General features: G+C 53.2%; 2 protein-coding genes across 8 annotated transcripts; one reads left to right on the top strand and one right to left on the bottom strand.

Moving 5' to 3' along the window:
• Positions 1–43: 43 nt before the first annotated feature.
• VAMP7 (vesicle associated membrane protein 7) lies at positions 44–15,119 on the bottom strand. 5 transcript variants are annotated; one of them, XM_053989819.1, is made up of 9 exons: positions 14,794–15,026; positions 12,957–13,060; positions 10,400–10,555; positions 8,786–8,843; positions 8,123–8,260; positions 5,621–5,711; positions 5,273–5,340; positions 3,832–3,924; positions 44–2,979 (listed from the first exon to the last, which is right to left on the bottom strand). In XM_053989819.1, exons 3-9 carry the CDS (start codon positions 10,543–10,545, stop codon positions 2,911–2,913), a joined length of 663 nt encoding a protein of 220 aa, XP_053845794.1. In that variant the 5' UTR covers positions 10,546–10,555; positions 12,957–13,060; positions 14,794–15,026; the 3' UTR covers positions 44–2,910. The 5 variants fall into 5 exon arrangements, with proteins under 5 accessions (XP_053845794.1, XP_053845795.1, XP_053845793.1 ...); XM_053989820.1 differs by having other exon boundaries at positions 10,400–10,558; XM_053989818.1 differs by lacking the exons at positions 12,957–13,060; positions 14,794–15,026 and adding an exon at positions 15,043–15,119.
• Positions 15,108–18,091, top strand: LOC128814206 (DNA-directed RNA polymerases I and III subunit RPAC2-like). 3 transcript variants are annotated; one of them, XM_053989822.1, is made up of 6 exons: positions 15,108–15,191; positions 15,898–15,995; positions 16,950–17,026; positions 17,149–17,239; positions 17,307–17,389; positions 17,907–18,091. In XM_053989822.1, exons 1-5 carry the CDS (start codon positions 15,156–15,158, stop codon positions 17,347–17,349), a joined length of 345 nt encoding a protein of 114 aa, XP_053845797.1. In that variant the 5' UTR covers positions 15,108–15,155; the 3' UTR covers positions 17,350–17,389; positions 17,907–18,091. The 3 variants fall into 3 exon arrangements, 2 of the variants coding, with proteins under 2 accessions (XP_053845797.1, XP_053845798.1); XR_008439295.1 differs by having other exon boundaries at positions 17,149–17,389; positions 17,907–17,922; XM_053989823.1 differs by lacking the exon at positions 17,149–17,239.
• Positions 18,092–18,168: the final 77 nt, after the last annotated feature.

Here is an 18,168-nt window from a genome sequence, read left to right on the forward strand (position 1 = left end):
CAGAAAAGAGCTCTACAAGGATAAACAGGGCTTCAATAAAGTCTGGTAGGATGCAAGGAGTGAGATTTACCTTTAATTCTGCAGAGATCAGAAGGACAAGGCACTCAGTGTATGCAATTTCTGAAACATCCACACGTGGCCTGAGCAGAACCAAAGGCAGGAAGCAGCACAGGGGAAGTTCCTGCACTGCAGGGATCTCTTGTGATCCAGGAAAAGAAGAGACAGTTGTGCCCACAGTGCTGTGAGGGGCCCAGGAGTGTTCCTGTGCCATCACCCAGCCCCTGCCAGGCCAGGGCTGGCACCAGCAGCACTCACAGGGCAGAGAAGGGGCCCAGGAGGCTCAGCTGGAGCTGCTGCTTTGTCCCGGGCTGCCACTTCCACCCTGATAAAGCTCCATGGGGTCCCAGCACTGCCCTGTTGAGGCTCTCCCCTCATCCAGAACATTCTTTTCCAAGACCTCTCCCTGCTGGCACAGCTGGACCCTGCTCACATTGATCTTCCCAGGGCACAGAAAGGTAAAAGAGCAGCCACATCTGTCTGATTTCTCTATTACTGGATGGTTCTCCTGTTGCCCTTCCTGTGCCCTGAATTCCAAAGGGGATTTTCCAGTCACTGCCTTTATCCACCCACCTGAGTCAAGAGCTGCTGCTCTTCCATGGACATGTAACAAGTAGGTGAAGAAGAGAAACTTCCTGAAAGAGTCAGCTATTAATTAGTTGAAGGCTACATCCCAGTTAAAGCCCCTCAGGTGGGATTGTTTCCATGTGTTCCAGCCTGGCTGGCTGTGGAGGTGCAGACCTGGATGCAGTTCCAGGCTGAACAGAGCAGCAGGAAGGTGCTGAGGTTGGATTTTGCTGGGATTCCTAGGTGTTTCCAGTACAAACCTGATGCTGACAGGCACTTGGGAGAGGCTGTCTCACTTCAGGAGGGAAGAGAGCACAGCTCTGACAGAACCATCACACTTGGAGCTGTTAATTTTATCCCTTTGTTTTTCTGAGCTGTTCTCACACCAAGTGATCTCACTTCAGCTCCCAGTATTCTCTATCATCCCATGTCCTGGCTGATACCATTAAAATGCAGCTTTGCCTTGAACTGAGATAACAATCAACAACTCCAACAATTTCTGCAAGTCCAAGAGGAAATCCAACTCCCTCATCCCGAAGCATGAGCCTGCTTCCAAAACTTCCCCCTGCATCAGCACGGAGCATTCCCAAGGTAGGTGTTCCACAGAACTATGGAACTCTGCTTTCTGTACAGGAATTTTATTGAAATCAAGGTAATGGTTTTTTACACTAATGCCTCAGTGCATCCTCAAGAAGGAAAGGAAGGATTTTCTTTAAAAATTGTTTGTACGTAAGACAAGAAATCATCCAAATGAACATGGTAACAGCATGATCCCTAAAACATGCACAGCTAGACCTGGGGCTGCAGGAGCAGGAGCTGCAGGGAGGGGGCTCCAACTTTACATTCAGAACAGAAAGAGAAGGAGGTGCCAGTAGCCACTGGCACTTTGTGGAGATCAAGATCCAATCACCCTTGGTGAAAATTCAGCCTAGCAGAAGACAAATCCAAAGGAGCCACTGTTCATAGAAGACTAACTCTTTACCTGGGCCCTGCTGGGAACCTCCATGGTCGGTGCCACAAGGGAAGGAGCAGCAGAGCCACCTCCCCACCCTGCCAGTGTCACCAGGACCTCAGGGCACCAACTTAGTGCTCCAGCTCAGACACCAAAAGAAGCCTCCCCTTCCATCCCTCAACTTCCCTGGGCGAAAAGCAGGTTCCTTCCCCCCTGAAGTGTGTTTCCGTTTTTTCCCTGGGAAAGGAGCCCCTCAGTTCCAGGACAGAAGTGTCCCCAGCCCTTTCCCAGGCCCCAGCAACTCCAGCTCCTCAGCCAGGCCTGGCTTGGGATGGAGATGTGCAGCTGGCACAGAAACAGCACCCCTGAGCCTGCATTTGGTTACCAGCCTTGGGTTTGGTTTGAAATCCTCCCAAAGGAGAACATTCATCCTCTGGCAGAGCCTTTCTCTCTCAGACCTTGGAGAGTCACCAGCCACCAACTCCAACCCTTCTCTGTCCTCCAGTTTCAGTGCACACCTTCCAGGAGAAGCACAAGCAGCAGCTCCCTGACACCTCAGCAAACCAGATTGGCCCCAAATTCACCGTAGCCAGTGCCAGAATTATACTCATTGCAGTCCACCCTCCAAAGAGGAGCAGGAGAAATCATCTGTGAGGAAGCAGATCCTGAACCGTGTGCAATCAGCCCCGTTGCTGTGTCCGTTCAGCCACCAGCCCAGGGGGAGATGCGGAAGAAGTGAGGATGAAGAGGCAGCCATTGCACACGCTGAGGTGACCCCATACCCTCCTCCTGCCTGCAGGATCACTGCAGGAACAGGGAGATTACCCCAGCAGCAGCACCTCCACCTGTGAGTGCACAAAACCCAGACCCCATTTGTTCCTACCAGGGTGACACTGTGACCTCCCCATGGTGCAGCACTGGGAGCCACCAGATATGGCCAGATGTGCAGGAGAGGCTCTGTGGGACCCCTAACCCATCTGTCCCCTGTCCTTTGTGGGACAGTTCCATCCCAGGTGGGAGAGCTGCAGCCACCCTGTCCCCACCCACGGGAAGCCACACGGACACGGGGCCAGCATGCACAGAACCCTCAGCAGGGGTGGCATTGGGACAGCAAAAGGAACGCAAAAATCCTTTCAAGTAATTAACCCAGCCCACTCTTGAGGTCACAGCTGCGGGAGCAGCGACCTACTGGGTCTGTCTGGGTGATAAGGCAAAAAGTCTGAAGTCCTGGAGGGATGGGAGATGGAAGGTGGCAATGGTGACAGGAGGGAGTCACTCTGGAGGTTCCTTCTTCACACTCTGCCTCATCTCCTGGTGAGCAGCTCCAGCTCCAGTTACTTCTGCACGCAGCTGGGCCAGGCCAGCCCGCCACACAGAGCTGAGAGGATGATGTACAGGATCACCTGGGGAGGGAATTGGGGATTCCCAGCAGTCATTGACTGCCACAGCACACACATGGAAATCTCAGATGGTCAAAGCCTTGAAGAACATGTCTAACACTCTCCCGTCCCTCCGCACTCCTGCAGCTGAGAAGTGTCCCCATGGAGGTGACAAAAGTCACCAGTCCTCACAGCTGGAGAGGAATCGTCACACCAAAAAAAGCCACTTCAGAGTCACAGAATGAGATCCCACCAGGACTGAGAGATCAAAAGTCACCCCAGCTCAAGCAGGGCACCTCAACTGCTCCTAGGGCAAGCAGGGGCAGCTCCTGGACACAGTGCTCCCATCTCCTCTCAGAGGGTGACAAAGGTTGGAAAAGACCTCCATGATCATCAAGTCCAACCTTGGATCAAATCCCCCATGTCCCTTAAACCATGTCACAACGTGCCACATCCACTCGTTTTCTGAACACCTCCATGGTGACCCCAGCACTGCCCTGGGCTTCATCTCTCTGTCACAGAAGGAATTTTTCCTAATATCCAACCTGAATCCCCCAGTGCAACCTGACCCCATTTCCCCACTTGCCTGGGAGAAGAGGCCAATCCCCACCCCATCACAACCTCCTTCCAGGTACTTGTAGAGCCAGAAGGTCCCCCCTGAGCCTCCTCTTCTCCAGGCTAAGCCCCCCCAGCCACTGCCTGCAGTACTGATTGTCCAGGCCCTTCACCCTCTCCTCATACAAGCCCATCAAGAGACTCTGCCCTTGTTCTGCCCTCCCAGGCAGAGCTGGGCACACAAAGATCCCAGGACAGCAACAGGGGTCTGGAATGTCCAGGGGTTCAGCCTGGCACAGCAGCTCCAGGCTCCACACTCACAATGGACACGATGATGATGACGATGGTAAGCTTGAGGTTCTTCATACACATGGCTCGGGCAAGGTTCCTGCTGGTGGTTTTGAAAGTCACTGACTGAAAGAGAAAACAAGGGAAATCCCAGGATGGATTGGGCTGGAAGGGACCTAAGGGTCATCCAGTGCCACCCCCTGCCATGGCAGGGACACCTTCCACAATCTCAGGCTGCTCCAAGCCCCAGTGTCCAGCCTGGCTTGGACTCTGTCAGGGATCCTGGGTAACATGTTATGGAAAGCTTGTGGTTGTCCTGTCCCAAGTGTCCCTGCAATTCCATGCATCCAAAATAGGGTTTGGGCACCAAATGACCCCAAACTCCCCCAGGCTGGGCCAGTGCAGTCATTCCCACATCCATTCCCCACACAGCTCAGGCAGGATGTACCTGCTCCTGGAAGCAGCCATTCCAGCAGCTCATTTCACTGGGCAGTGCCAGCTTTTCCTACAAACCACCCTCCATGAGGCTGCAGCAGGCAGGAACCACATCCCTGGGAGCTGCAGTTCTACGGTGAGGCCCATTCCCAAGATGGGGAACAGAAGCCCTAGATCTCCAGGGCTGCTGAAGGAATTCCAGTCCCTTTCCCTAAAGCTTCACCTGAGCTTTCAGCCCTGCCACCACCCGAGGACAGGGGAAGGTCTGAACACCTGGAAGCTCCAGGGCTGTTCCCTGCTGGATAAACTCCAGGCATCTCTGCTGCCTTCCAAAGCAGGAGGGCTTTGGGACAGCTCAGGGATGTTTGGATCCCCACAGCCCCACACAGGAGCTCCTGGCACTCTCCCAGCCCGAGGACTGGATGCCACAGGAGCTGGGCACCAAGCCAGGATGCTGCAGAGGAGGATGCTGAGCCAGGGCCAGGGATTCCCAAAGAAAAGACAAAAAGCTTCCAGAGTGAACAGCACTTTGCTAGATAACTGTGCTTTATAATTACATTAATTTGAGTTTTTTTTTAGTCTTCACTTCCTCAGAAACACTCCAAGAAGCTCTGGAGTCTTTAAAGATTATTTAGATGCAACAACTCAGCTTTTTTAATTTTAAATCAGCCACATTTTCTCTGCTGGTATCAGAACAACTCCACAGATGCACATTTTCCAGTTTATTCGCATCCAGCTGCCTTCAGCCCAGGCTGACAGGGAAGTGTAAATTGTGATTTTATCTCTCCTATCACTGCAGATAATGAGAGGGTTTTCCCCATCCTGGGCACAAGGGATGAGGACAGGGATGTGTCACCCTTGGCTGGCTGTGGCACAGGCAGCAGGGGGAAGCTGGATCTTTCCCAAACTGGGAAGCAACTGGGAAACAGCTTGGAGGGGGAAGGATTCCCTGCAGGTCTCGATTCCTCTGTGTGCTTTAAGTGTCTCCAGGTGCTGTCCCTACCTCCCTGCTCCAGTAACACAACTTCCCCAGACTCACCGAATCCACGAGATTCTCTGTTTTATCAATCAGCAGCTCCAGCTTCTCTCCTCTTTGTGCCACAAGGTCTGGAGAAAAGAGACAAAAAATCCAGCTCCGAAGGTGAAATCCCAGAGCAAAAAGCTGCCCCCAACACCCAAGCCCAAGCCAGGAGCTCCTGGCTGTAGTTTCTACCCTCCCTGGGATAACCAGGGCCTTAGGGAACAGCCTCACATCACACAGGCTGCATTTTGGGACTGAATTCTGCTCAACTCCAGATCTCACCCTCTATTTTGAATGATCAGACTTGGCAACACCCAAACCCAAACTAAAAGCAGCTGCAGAGAGCGTTTCCCAAAGAAGCAGTACCTATGTTCCGGACCATGATCCCTTTGAGTTCATCGATCTGGGCTTGTGTCTCTGCCACCTGGTCTGGGCCCTTGCTCTCCGAGTGGTACTTCTGCAAGAGAGAACAAAAGTTTTACTCTTTGAGCTAGGTCTTATGAGCTCCAACCCCTGTGTGGGGCTGTGGGGATCCAAACATCCCTGAGCTGTCCCAAAGCCCTCCTGCTTTGGAAGGCAGCAGAGATGCCTGGAGTTTATCCAGCAGGGAACAGCCCTGGATTTATTACACTTGAGATAGCTTTGCTACTTGGAATGGTACAAAACTAGTAGGATGGTTTTTGAGGTTGTGTTGGAAATAGAAAAAGGTTTAATAAAATGCAAAATAACAAAGCTCTTACAGAGAAAAACTTGAGTTAGGGGTAAGAGGTTTGTGCTCTTGTTAAAACACTCTATAAAAGTGATTATTTCTTTTGTTTTCTTTTTTTTTTTTAGTGAATTATTTACACAAGACCTCTTGGCTTCTGTCTAATTGGGTAGCTCTAGGTCTGAGGTGAAATCTTAAAGGTCTTATGAGGTGTCTTTTTACTAAATTGAGGAGAGAAACTTTTGGGCTTTTTGCCTTTTTAAGCAGACAAAGAATAATTTGGTGACTCCGTCAACAGGGGTCACATTCCTACAAGAACAGGCAGGGAAAACAGAAGCTTCAAAAACTAGGAGCCAGGTAAAACAGGAGCCTCAAAAACCAGGAGCCAGGGAAAACAGGAGCCTCAAAAACTAGGAGCCAGGTAAAACAGGAGCCTCAAAAACCAGGAGCCAGGGAAAACAGGAGTCTCAAGAAGCCAACAGTTTGGGAATGCCACACCAGATGGTGAAGGTGGCCACTTTGAGTGGCCTAACTGCTCTCCCCAAAGGAATGGAGCCATCCCATGTCCCAGAGCCGTCCCGGAGCCATTCCATGTCCCAGAGCCGTCCCAGAGGATCTCCCCTGTCACCTCCTGGGTACAGCTGAGCCCTCACTGACAGCTTTGCTGCTGCCAGCACCTCTGGTGTTTATCCTGAGCACCATTCCTGTCATCCCTCCCCCTCCATTCCCTTCACAAGTGACAGGGACTTCTCTCAGACTGTTCCTCCAGTTTGGGGATCCCAGGGATCCTCTGGTGACTGCACAACTCAGGATGGGTCAGAGCAGCACGAGCCAACCCCACGTTAAAGGAACCTGAGTGTTTGCAGGATCCAAGGCCCAGTCAGCATCAGGGAACTGAGCTCTGCTATTCCTGCATGGATTTTAGTCACTGCTCACATCACGACAGCTTTGCTCCATGATCACCCATGTAGCTGCTTAAATCCTGATTTTCTTCTGGTTAGGAGTTCAATTTCTGACAGCACAGGGAGCCAGTCTGACACTGCCACCCCCACCTGGGCAGTCACAACTCACGGTGACAGCACCAAATCAGCAGCTCCTCAACCTCCACCTTCTCCTCAAGGGAGATTCCCAGGAGGTTTCAGACTGGCCACTGTCAATGCTGGGCACTGGTTTTACTGGAAGCACAGTCTCCCTTTTCAGGATTATCTGAGTGCTGCACTTGAGCTGGGGCTGGATCTTTGCCTCACACGGGAACCTCCTGGAGAACATCCCTGCTCCTGCAAAGCAAGGAATGTCAGCCCTCACATCACATGGGATCAGGGGAGGGAAGGGCTCTGTCAGCACTGAACTCCCCTCACCTGACCCCTGGATCCCAGCAATGTGGAAAAGCTCAGGCAGCTCCTCCTGTGCTGAGGGAGATGGAAAGGCTGGGATTTTAGAGGAATATCAGCCCCATGGCTCCAAAGACAGTCTGGCTTTTCTGATAAGGCAATTCCAGATTATTCCAGCCCTGAAGAGCTTATAAAGTGATGAGTCAGCACTTTGGGTAGTTTCAGTCCCCACACACCAAAGCCTGGTGGAGAGGAAAAGCTCTTTCCTCACACACAGGAAGTTAATCCTATTCATTCTGCACTGGCATTATTCCTTGCTCTCCCCCTGCTGTGGAAGGCAAGGAGCAGCTCCTGGAATGAACTCCAGTGACTCTCCCTGCTCCAAACCACCTGCACAGCCCCAAATTCCAGGGCAAACTTCAGGCAGGAGCAGTGCAGGTGCAAATCCTTCCTCAGAGCCCTGGCCCCACCCTGCACCACCACACAACTGGTACAGCTGGGACTGCTCCACAATTCCTACACTGGGGAGGGTTTTGCTGTCTCCACAAAGGGCCCCTCCCCCTGCAGCTGTGACACCCCCAAACCTGGTCCTTCCATGGGATAAGCAGCAAAAGAGCCAAGCCCTCTCTGGAGAACAGCCCCAGCAGAGCTCTGAGAGCCTCCCACCCCACAGGCACAGCCGCACCACAGGCTGGGGACAGCCCTAAAGCCACCATTCCCAGGACACCTCATCTATAATCCAAGGGACATCTCAAACCCCCCCCCCCAAAACCCCACGCAAGGAGGATTTCTGGGGAAGCTGGGCTGGCAGGGAGCAGCCAGGGGCCTCACCAGCTGTGCAGCCAGCACGGAGGAGAACTCGCTGTTCATGGCGTAGGGCAGGGCGGTCTGCGCCCGTGAGCCATACGTGGTCTGGAACCGCTTCTTGATCTCGTTCAGGAACATGAAGGCTCTGGAGCGCTCAAAGTCCTGCCAGCGGAGAGCACAGAGAGTCAGCACAAACAGCCTGCAGAGCTGGGAGCTGCAGCTCTGCCTGGCTGTGACACTGGCTGTGACACTGGCCGCCCTGGGGCTGTGCCAGCTCCAATTCTGCTCTGAGGGGGAGGATGTCCTGCAGCACTTCCAGAATTCAGGTGCACCAGGCAAATTCCACTGGCAACTGGAATGGTCTCTGCGCCACCAACCCACTGCACCGAGAGAGAAACTCAGCAAAGCCAAGAACTTCACCCCAAAACTCACAATCCACAGGACTGGAAGGTCCCTCCTGTGACAGGGTTGGAATGGGATGATTTTGAAGGTCACTCTGGACCCAAAGCATCCCACAACTCCAATCTGAGCTCCAGGCTGAGTTCAAAGCTGCAACTGAGGTTACAGCAGCTCCAGTAGGAGAAAAGGCACCTCAGAGCAGCCCTCACTAATAACTGTCGTATGGAAACCAAAATTCCCCAATTTTCCAGGGCCTGCCTGGGCTGAAGCTGTGTCCCCAGTACTCACATCATCTGTGATGCACAGGTAAATGATCCTGTCCTGGCAGATGTAATGGAACAGGTAACTGCAGGGAATAGAAAGCAACAAACAAAACATCACTGGAAGCTGCCACATTTCCAGAATTTCGTTTTCCAGAAGCCACTGCTGCCTGTGGGGCCTTTGGGGGCTGGCAAGAGAAAATCCCAGTTATTCTATGGAGCTGGCACAGATAAACAGGTCCAAGGTAAATGTCCAGGGAAGTGAGGCTGGGGCACAGGTCTCTGCCCTGAAGGTCTGTTCCCATTAAAAAGTTCAAAAACCCTTGCACATCCACAACTCTCCAGGAAGGAGTGAGGTGAAACATGTCTGGTATCAGCCTGCAGATTCCTCAGAGAGGCCAAGAAGGATCCCAACAGCAGAGAGACAGAGTAACCCAAGAATTCCTAATGCCAGAGGGCTGCTTTTCCTTGGAGATTTATACAAAAGACACAGAAGTTCTTCTTAAAAACAAAAAGAACTCATTAAATGAATGTAAGGAGTTCAAAGTTCCTCAAGTTTTTCCTGTTTCAGAACAGGATGAACTATCTTGGACAGAACCCAGGGAGTTTTTTAGCCTATAGGCTGGGAGGCAGAGGATCCCTGGGAGGCTCCAGACAGGAGGAACAACTCCAAGTGCTTACCGAGCTTCACAGCTCCCACATTCTGCCCAGTTATCTCAAAAAAGGCACCACAGCACTCCTGAAACTCAACTTTTCACTTGGTTGAACAGCACTCAAGGCAAAGTTATTTCCTTTCACTTAAAGAAATGACTTAAAATATTAAAATTTATCCTTAAAATTCCAGCAGGAGAGAAGAGCTGCAGCATCCAAGGTGTGTCAGACTCCAGAGCAGGCACTGCCTCCAAAACATCTCCCACAGGGACTGGCTGTGCTCCTGAGCAAGCCCAGTTCTGTATCCTCAGAACAGCTCTGACACAACAGCTTGGGCACCAGAGAGGATCCAGCCATGCTGCCAATTCCTAAAAAAGAGCTGGAATGGGCTCCAACACTTTTAAATCTGGTTTCTCCACAGTTGTTTTAGTTTGTTCCCATTGACTCACCCACTTCCCATGTGCAGGAAGTCACAGGTGATGAAGCATCATTACTCCCTGTCCTACCAACACTGACCAAGGGTTCAGAGAGCTGGGGAAATCCTGGGAGAAACCCCTCTGTCCTGCAGACTAGATTTGGGGCAGCTCAGGATGACCCCATGTGATCTGTGAGCACAGCTTGTCTCAAAGCCCCCAAGAAGGGTGACAGTTTCACCTAAAGCCAACTTCAAGCCTCAGAAAATCCAGGGGAAGTTTCCAGAAGCCAAACTCCAAAGATTCCACAGCTGGGCACCCTCCAGCTCCCTTTGGAATTGTATAGAAATGAAAGATTTGATTTTATATCAACTGCTGCTGGAGCTGAACTGAAATCCTGGTTATGCTGCAAAGTTCTGGGGGACATAAAGTAGCTACTGAGCTGGTGGCACGTTCCATCAAATGGGAATTCAGGCAGAAAAAACCTGCAGAATCACTGAAACACCCCCAAACACACCCCCACCCAGTTTCTCCCTGTCCTCACAAGTCCCCCAGAGCCAAGGAGAGGGGTTACTCACTTGCCATGGGAATAGGTCAGTTTGTTGTTCTCGGATGGGATTTTGGCCAGGATCTGCTCGGTCACCTCCAGGAAGTTGCCCCCACACCAGGCGTGCTTGGCCAGGATGGTGGTGCCCCTCGCCACAACTGCAAACAGGATGGCCATGGCTACTCTCCTGCTTGGGACACAACAGGGGGACATCAGGACTGGGGGCACCTGCAGGGTGGCACAGGGACCTGCACAGTGTCCCCTGGCACAGGGAGCAAGACGTGGCCAGGACTCAGCCAGGACGCCACGACCACAAAGTTCTCTCATTTCCCCCTTTTAGGCTCTGCTCACAATGACACAAAACCCTCTAGAAAAAGGGGTTTTATCACCTCTGTGCCCTGTGAGGGTGGCAAAGCTGAGGTTGCCCAGAGAAGCTGTGGAGCCAGCATCTCTACCTGAAGAGCAACCAAGGCAGAAACCAGACCCAACAAGTTTATGAGGATGAAAGAAAACTAAACCTTGGATAAGTCACATTAAATGCTCCTCACAGCAGAGGGAACGGCAACCCCAAAAGCCAGAGCAGCTGTGGCTGCCCCTGGATCCCTGGCAATGCCCAAGGCCAGGCTAGATGGGGCTTGGAGCCACCTGGGTTAGCAGAAGGTGCTGGGAGTTGGAACTGGATGAGCTTCAAGCTCCCTTCCAATCTCAAACCATTGTGGGATTCCCTAAGTCTCCAGAGCTGGAAAAACATCCCTGCTGCCACAGAAAGGGACATTCTTAATCAGCTCAAGTATCAGCACATTAATCTACAGCCAAAGCCAGATCTAACACATGGCGCACATGTCAGAGCCCAGCTGGGACAGCTGCCCTGCTCATCCTGCACATCCATAAGCCTCTTTTCCGCTCAGGAAGGACTTAGGGTGACTTTGGACCCTGCAAAACCCAAAAATCTCATTTTTCACTTTGCACTTTAGACCCTACTTATTACCTGCTCTGCTCTGTGCCTCGACAGATCTGGCACGATCACAGACCTCTCCTGAATCCCCCAGGAGACCTCTCTGGGAACAGCCACAGACCAGGAGTGCTGGCTGAGCTTCTGGATCCAGATTTTCCATCTCCCTGGCACTGCCTGCTGAGAATTAGGGATCTCTTCTGGATTAACAAGGCCATGAGGGGAGATCCAACCACCACCCCAGCAGGGCTCACCTGGGCAGGCTGAGCCCCACTGACTCAGGCTTGGCCAGCACTGACCAGAGCATCTCCAAACCTCCCACAGGTCTGAGCCCAGCATTGGAGGAGAAAAGGATAAAGGCATGGATTTACTCACAGGACAGACTCCATACAACCACCTGGGAGCACTGCCAAGGGGAACAGAACCATGGAATGGCTGGGGCTGGAAGGGACCTCAAGACCATCCCCATGGCAGGGACACTTTCTGCTGTCCCAGGTGGCTCCAAGCCCCAATGTCCAGCCTGGCCTTGGCCACTTCCAGGGATCCAGGGGCAGCCACAGCTGCTCTGGCCGTTGGGGTTGCCCTTCCCTCTGCTGTGAACAGCATTTAATGTGACTTATCCAAGGTTTAGCTTTCTTTCATCCTCATGAAAAATTTGTTGGGTCTGGTATCTGCCTTGGTTGCTCTTCAGGTAGAGATGCTGGCTGCTGCAGGAAGCTTCCAAGGAATTGCTTATTCCTTTATGTTTCAGCTCTTAGTAATCTCCACTTTGGCTCAATTTCAGGTTGAAATGCTCCTGTCTTAAATAAGATTATGAGCTAACTCAGCCCAGGGAATTCACTGCACCCTCCTGTCCCTGCAGAGCCAGTGGACACAGAGGATTTGGCCAGCCCAGGGCTGCCCCAGACCGTGGAGCAACACCAGGGCACAGCCTGGAATCACCAACACCTCTTGAGCAATCAGCTGAGTGTCCAGCACCACGAAATCACTGTCTGCTCCTGCAGTCACCCAGGAGCCACAGAAAGGAGCAGAAAATACATCCCCAAAGCCTGCCCCTGCCCTGCAAGGACCAGCTGAAACTCAGAGTACAGAACCCACACACACAGACACCTCAGTGCCCTGGACAGAACAAGGGCAGCCCCAGCTGAGGATTGTGAAGTGGTTTAGATAACTCCTACAAATCTCTGCTCTTTTCATATTGGATATTAATGGAACCTGAGGTGACACTTCAGCAGCAGAGTGAGGTGACACTCGCTGGCACTGCAGGATCCCACAGTCCTCAATTCCCTGAGTTCCTGGCTCTCACCTCCCCAGATTCACAGCCCTCATCTCCCCGAGTTCACAGTCCTGACTCCCCAAATTCCTGGCCCTCGCTGTGCTCAGGACACAGGAGCTCTGTGCCTGGCAGTAGCACCAGCCCCAGCTCTGAGCAGAAGGGGTTAAATGAAGTAAAAGAGATTAACCAGGAGCATTTTTCTCCCTGAGCAGCCCCATATCAGCCATGTGTTACTCCTGTTACTAACACAAATCTGCTAACTGCCACAGAACGTCCTTCTTCAGCAGTTACAGGAGAATGAAATCCCTTTAAATCAACCCCAGTCAAAAAAGCAGAGCTTTTTTTTCTATCTAAACTTACAATGTTACACAGCTGGAAGCAGCCAAGACCAAATCTTCCAAAAAGACAATGCAAGATGCATGAGCTGCTGTCCGAGGTCCCTCTGGGGATTGAACTGAAGGATCCTAGAAACACAGAAGCGTTTGGGTAAGAGGGACCTCAAAGCCCCTCCAGTGCCACCCCTGCCATGGGCAGGGACACATTCCACTGTCCCAGGCTGCTCCAAAACCCAGTGTCCAGCCTGGCCTTGGACATTCCAGGGATCCAGAGGCAGCCCCAGCTGCTCTGGACACCCTATGCCAGGGCCTGCCCACCCTCACAGGGAACAATTCCCTCCCAATACAAGGACACAGAAAAAAGGCACAGAAAAACCTCTTAAGGTACATCAGAAACACAGGCTCAGTCTCAGCATGATGTTTAAAACTCCTGTAAGGATGATTTACTGTTTTCCAGCGACTCTTCTGGCCCAGAAGATTCCCTCTCAGTGCCAGTGAGCAATGGAAAGTCCCTGCCTGCACTTCCAGAAATCCTCTTAACAGAAAGCAAAGGGCACCGCAGAACAAGGGGAGGTGTTGCAACCCAGTCAGTTGCAAACTGCTGCAATAAAGAGATCGTTTGAGCAGGGTGAGCTCAGCAGAATACAGCCCAGGCTTCCCTTTAACCTCTGCTGGGCAGATGGAAAAATCGTTATTTCATTACAGAATATTCCACCGTGAAGTCCTGGGGCTCTCCTGTTCATTTTGAACCTGAGATTTGTGACATTTGTGCTCCAACTTATCCCAAGTTCAGCCTCCTTTCTGCACACAGTTTACTTCAGGTTCCCCCACTTCATCAGTACAGGACCAAATCACCAAGGAAATGAATCCACAATGTCTTCCAGCCCCATCACCTTTCCTGGAAGCAGCATTGCAGGGGTTAGAGGAGGGTAAGGACACACAACACAATGGTGATTGAGTAAGCAGCTCTCTAAAAAGGGAACACGTGTAGCCCAAAGCATGGAATCAGGGAATTGTTTAGGCTGGAAAAGCCCTCCAAGAGCATCGAGCACAACCATTCCCCAGCACTGCCAAGGCCACACTGACCCATGTCCCCAAGTGCCACATCCACATGGCTTTAAATCCCTCCAGGGATGGGCACTCCGCCCCTGCCCTGGGTCCTGTGCCAGGGCTGGACAGCCCTGTCCAGGCCAGAATGTTCCCAATATCCCACCTAAACCTCCCTGGCACAGCCACATCCTGCCATCCTGTCGCTCCCCTGGGAGCAGAGCCGGACTCCCTCCAGCCTCCCTGCACCCCCTGCCAGCACACCTGTGCTTAATTAATTAACTAATTAAACCATGCAGTCCTACATCCACAACACCGTCCACTCCCAGACACACCAGTAACACCTCAATAATAGGTAATACATGGGTAACAGCCCAGTAACAAGCCAGCAACACACTAATAACACCCCAATAACAGGCCAGTAACACACTAATAACATCTCAACAACATACTGGTAACAGCCCCGGTAACAGGCCAGTAACACGGTAATAACAACCCAGTTATACAGTGTTATAACACCCCAATAATACCACAGTAATATCCCAGTAACATCCCCGGTTGTTACAGGCCAGTGGTACACTAATAACACGCCAGCAGCACTAATAACATCCCAGTAAAACGGCAATAACACATCAGTAACACGGCAATACCCCACCAGTGCCATCCCAGTAACACGGCAATAACACACCAGTACCATCCCAGTAACACGGCAATAACACACCAGTAACACCCCAGTAACACGCCAGTAACATGCCGGTAACATCCTAGTAACACACTAATTACATCCCAGTACCACATCAGTAACACACCCATACCACATCAGTAGCACACCAGGCCAGCAGCTCTCCCGTAACACGCCAATAACCCCACGGTAACCGCGGTCACCCCGCTGTGCCCCCCCCCGTGCCTGTGCCCCGCTCCCGGCGCCGAGCGCGGCCTCCTCCCGCCGGCAGCGCCTGCCTGCCGGCCGCAGGGCTAGGGCTGTGCCCGGCCCGAACCCTGCACCCAAACCCCCGGCCCGGCCCGGCCGGGGCTCCGGAACGCTCCGGGCCCCCCGCGCTCACCGGCGCTCCCGGGCCCCACCAGCCCCGCTCGGCCCCGCCCGGCCCGGCCCGGCCCCGACGTAGTTCCGGCCGCGGGGCCGCCGGGAGCCCGGAGCCGCGGGCCCGGAACCGCCATGGCCTGCACCGGCAGTGGGCCCTCGCTGGAAACCGTGAGGGGGCACCGGGAGCGGGGAGTAGGATCGGGTCGGGGTCGGGGGGCCCCGCTCGCTCCCGTACAGAAGGTGGAGCGGGGGGCTGGGCCCTGCTCCTGAGGAAAAGCAGCCTCACGTTGTGCCGGGGGAGGGTCAGGTTGGATATCAGGGAAAATTCCTTCGTGGACAGGGCTGTCCAGCCCTGGCACAGGGCCCAGGGCAGGGGTTGGGTGCCCGTCCCTGCAGGGATTTAAAGCCGTGTGGATGTGGCACCTGGGGACATGGATTGGGGTGGCCTTGGCAGTGCTGGGGGATGGTTGTTCTCGTTGCTCTTGGAGGGCTTTTCCAACCTCAGCGATTCCGTGCTTCCATGATTCTGTTATTCCCAAGTCTGGCTTAGTGGTAGCACACCCTCGTGTGTGGGGAGGTGGCATCAACATCAGGACGAATGGTGTCAGGATGGCTCCAAGGGACACTCTTTCGTGCTGTGGTGAACAGCAGCAGGTGGAGGTCAGGACTAACCTGGTTTAAAACTAGGTGGAATTTTGGAGCTTTCCCTCCTCCCTGAAGGTGTTTTGGTCCCACAGCAGCATCAGAGGTGGCCCAGCGAGATCTACAACCCTCCCAGCTACTCTGGGAAGCTGAACATGGGAGCTGATCCTCACCCTTCAGCTGTCCCGACCTCAGGGGGGTCACAGCTTCTCTCCTCTCCCACTGGTGACAGATCCAGGCGGATGGGACGGACGGGAACTGCGTCACATTCGTGCTGCACGACGAGGATCACACCCTGGGCAACTCCCTGCGCTACATGGTCATGAAGAAGTGAGTGGGGCCTCTGAGGGACCTCCCTGCCCTGCTCTGGCCTTCTCCTTCCTGATCCACACCTCAGCTGTCCCTGGGACGAGGCAAATGATCCCAGATCCCCTCTGTGCACGCCCTTCCAGCCTTTGTGTCAGACATGGAGCCCTGCACCCACCTGCTGCTCCTCCTTTTCCTTGTGCTGTGCCAGGACCCTGAGAGCACCAACAGCCCTTAAAGGGCCTGACCAGCCTCTCCTGAGCCTCCACCCACACCCTCCCCTGCCCAGGAACCCAAGTTAAGCTCAGCCCACGGCTTTCAGTCCCTCCTGAGCTGCTGGAGGAGTAACTGAGTCCTGGACTCCATTTGCTGCCCAGAGAGGCTGTGGATTTCCCATCCCTGGAACTGCCCTAGGACAGGTTGGATATTGGGGCTTGGAGCACCCTGAGATAGTGGAAGGTATCACTGGCCGTGGCAGGGCTGGGACTGGGTGGCCTTTAAGGTCCCTCTGATAAATCACTGTGGCAACATAAAAGAAGCTGGTGGCCGAAGCTGAGGGCAAAGCTCCAGCACTCAGCTCAGCTGGAAGGAGAGGCCTTGCAACATTTTGGGAACTCCTTCAGTGCCCTGGACCTCTTCCACCCAGCAGAGCAGCAGCAGGTTTGGTTCCAGAGAGAATTCCAAGCATCCAGGACCCTGTGTTTGGATCTGCAGAGCTGGCACTGCTCTGGTTGTGGTGCCAGCATGGTTCCAGCCGTGTCTTTGCCCTGCAGAGCTCCAGCTCAGTTCAGAGAGAGATGGGTGTGAGGGAACAAGGACACACAGGGAGTTTCCTCTCAGCACATCCCTCCCCTAAGTCATTCTAGAAACATCCAGAGCCCCAGCAAGCCTGGCGTGCCTTGAGCCTCTGACTTCTCTGGCATTTGCTGTGCTTTAGCCTGGGTTTCACTGCTCCCTCTCCCCTCTGCCCTCCTGCAGCCCTGACGTGGAGTTCTGTGGCTACTGCATCACACACCCCTCGGAAAGCAAGATCAACTTCAGGATCCAGACCAGAGGTGAGGCTGGGGGCTGTCCCTCTGTGGCTGAGGCCCTGTTCTCATGGAATTTCTGCTGCTCATGCCAGCTTCCCAGGAGTCTGTTAAATAAAGGAAAGCCCTTTCTCCCTGCCCTCTCCCAGGCAGTGCAGTGCTGAGCCCCTTTGCTGAGCCTCAGAGGCTGCTCCCAGAATTCTGCTCCAGCTGCAGTAGGAATGCAGCATCCCTGGGGAGGTAAGAACTGCCATTGGGAAGCCACCTCCCGTGTCCCTAATCCACCTTTTCCCATCTTTTCCCAAAGGGGCCCTTCCTGCTGTGGAGCCATTCCGGAAAGGGCTGAATGACCTGATGGGTGTATGCCAACATGTGCTCAACACCTTTGAGGTGAGACATTCCTGGGGAACTCAGGGTCTGTTCTGTCCCTTGGGTCATTCCTGGGGAGCTCAGAGTCAGTTCTGTCCCTTGGGCCATTCCTGGGGAGCTCAGAGTCAGTTCTGTCCCTTGGGCCATTCCTGGGGAACTCAGGGTCTGTTCAGTCCCTTGGGCCATTCCTGGGGAGCTCAGGGTCTGTTCTGTCCCTTGGGCCATTCCTGGGGAGCTCAGGGTCTGTTCTGTCCTTTGTTCCCAGAGTGGGAGGCTGAGGCCTGTGTTGGAGACAGCTTTGGCAGGAAAACCTGGGAGTTTTTTTGGCCAGGCTCTGGCTGATCCGTGGCATGGCCTGGCTCCCTTTCCCTTGGAGTGACTGTAAAGTTCAGTCACTTCCAAAAAAAGCACCTGGAGCTCTGTCAGAGCTTCCCAGCCTTTCCAGGCTCCGTCCAGAGCAGTTCCCACACAGCAGGGTGGTGACTCTGTGCCACCCCAGGGACACATTGGTGACATTTGTGCTTTGTTTTTGTTTCAGAGGAGCATGAAGGAGTTCAGGGCACAGAAGGAGGAGGAGATGCAGTAGCCTTTGGGAATGGCATGGATGTGTAACCTCTGTGTGTTGAATTCCCAGTGTCCAAACGAGGTCATTTTTGTTGTTGGTTTTTTTTTATGACTTTGCTGCAACATGTATTTTCTTTAATAATAAAATTTATTAATTTAGATGCTGCAGAGCTCACCATATGTTCTGCTCAGCACAGGGATGGAAAGTCATAGAACGTGGAGACAGATTGCTACAC

Source organism: Vidua macroura, chromosome 14 (assembly GCF_024509145.1).
Source record: "Vidua macroura isolate BioBank_ID:100142 chromosome 14, ASM2450914v1, whole genome shotgun sequence".
Classification (NCBI taxonomy): Eukaryota; Metazoa; Chordata; class Aves; order Passeriformes; family Viduidae; genus Vidua; species Vidua macroura.

What these genes read in the sequence shown, in the direction of transcription:
- LOC128814206 (XM_053989822.1), top strand. Translation starts at nt 15,156, where the DNA reads ATGGCCTGCACCGGCAGTGGGCCCTCGCTGGAAACC. An exon ending in GTGGGCCCTCGCTGGAAACC is followed by an intron (nt 15,192 to 15,897) that starts GTGAGGGGGCAC and finishes CACTGGTGACAG; the next exon opens with ATCCAGGCGGATGGGACGGA. An exon ending in CTTCAGGATCCAGACCAGAG is followed by an intron (nt 17,027 to 17,148) that starts GTGAGGCTGGGG and finishes GCCCTCTCCCAG; the next exon opens with GCAGTGCAGTGCTGAGCCCC.
- VAMP7 (XM_053989816.1), bottom strand. An exon ending in CCGTGCTGGCTGCACAGCTG is followed by an intron (nt 5,712 to 8,122) that starts GTGAGGCCCCTG and finishes TCTCTCTTGCAG; the next exon opens with AAGTACCACTCGGAGAGCAA. An exon ending in GATCATGGTCCGGAACATAG is followed by an intron (nt 5,341 to 5,620) that starts GTACTGCTTCTT and finishes TCTTTTCTCCAG; the next exon opens with ACCTTGTGGCACAAAGAGGA.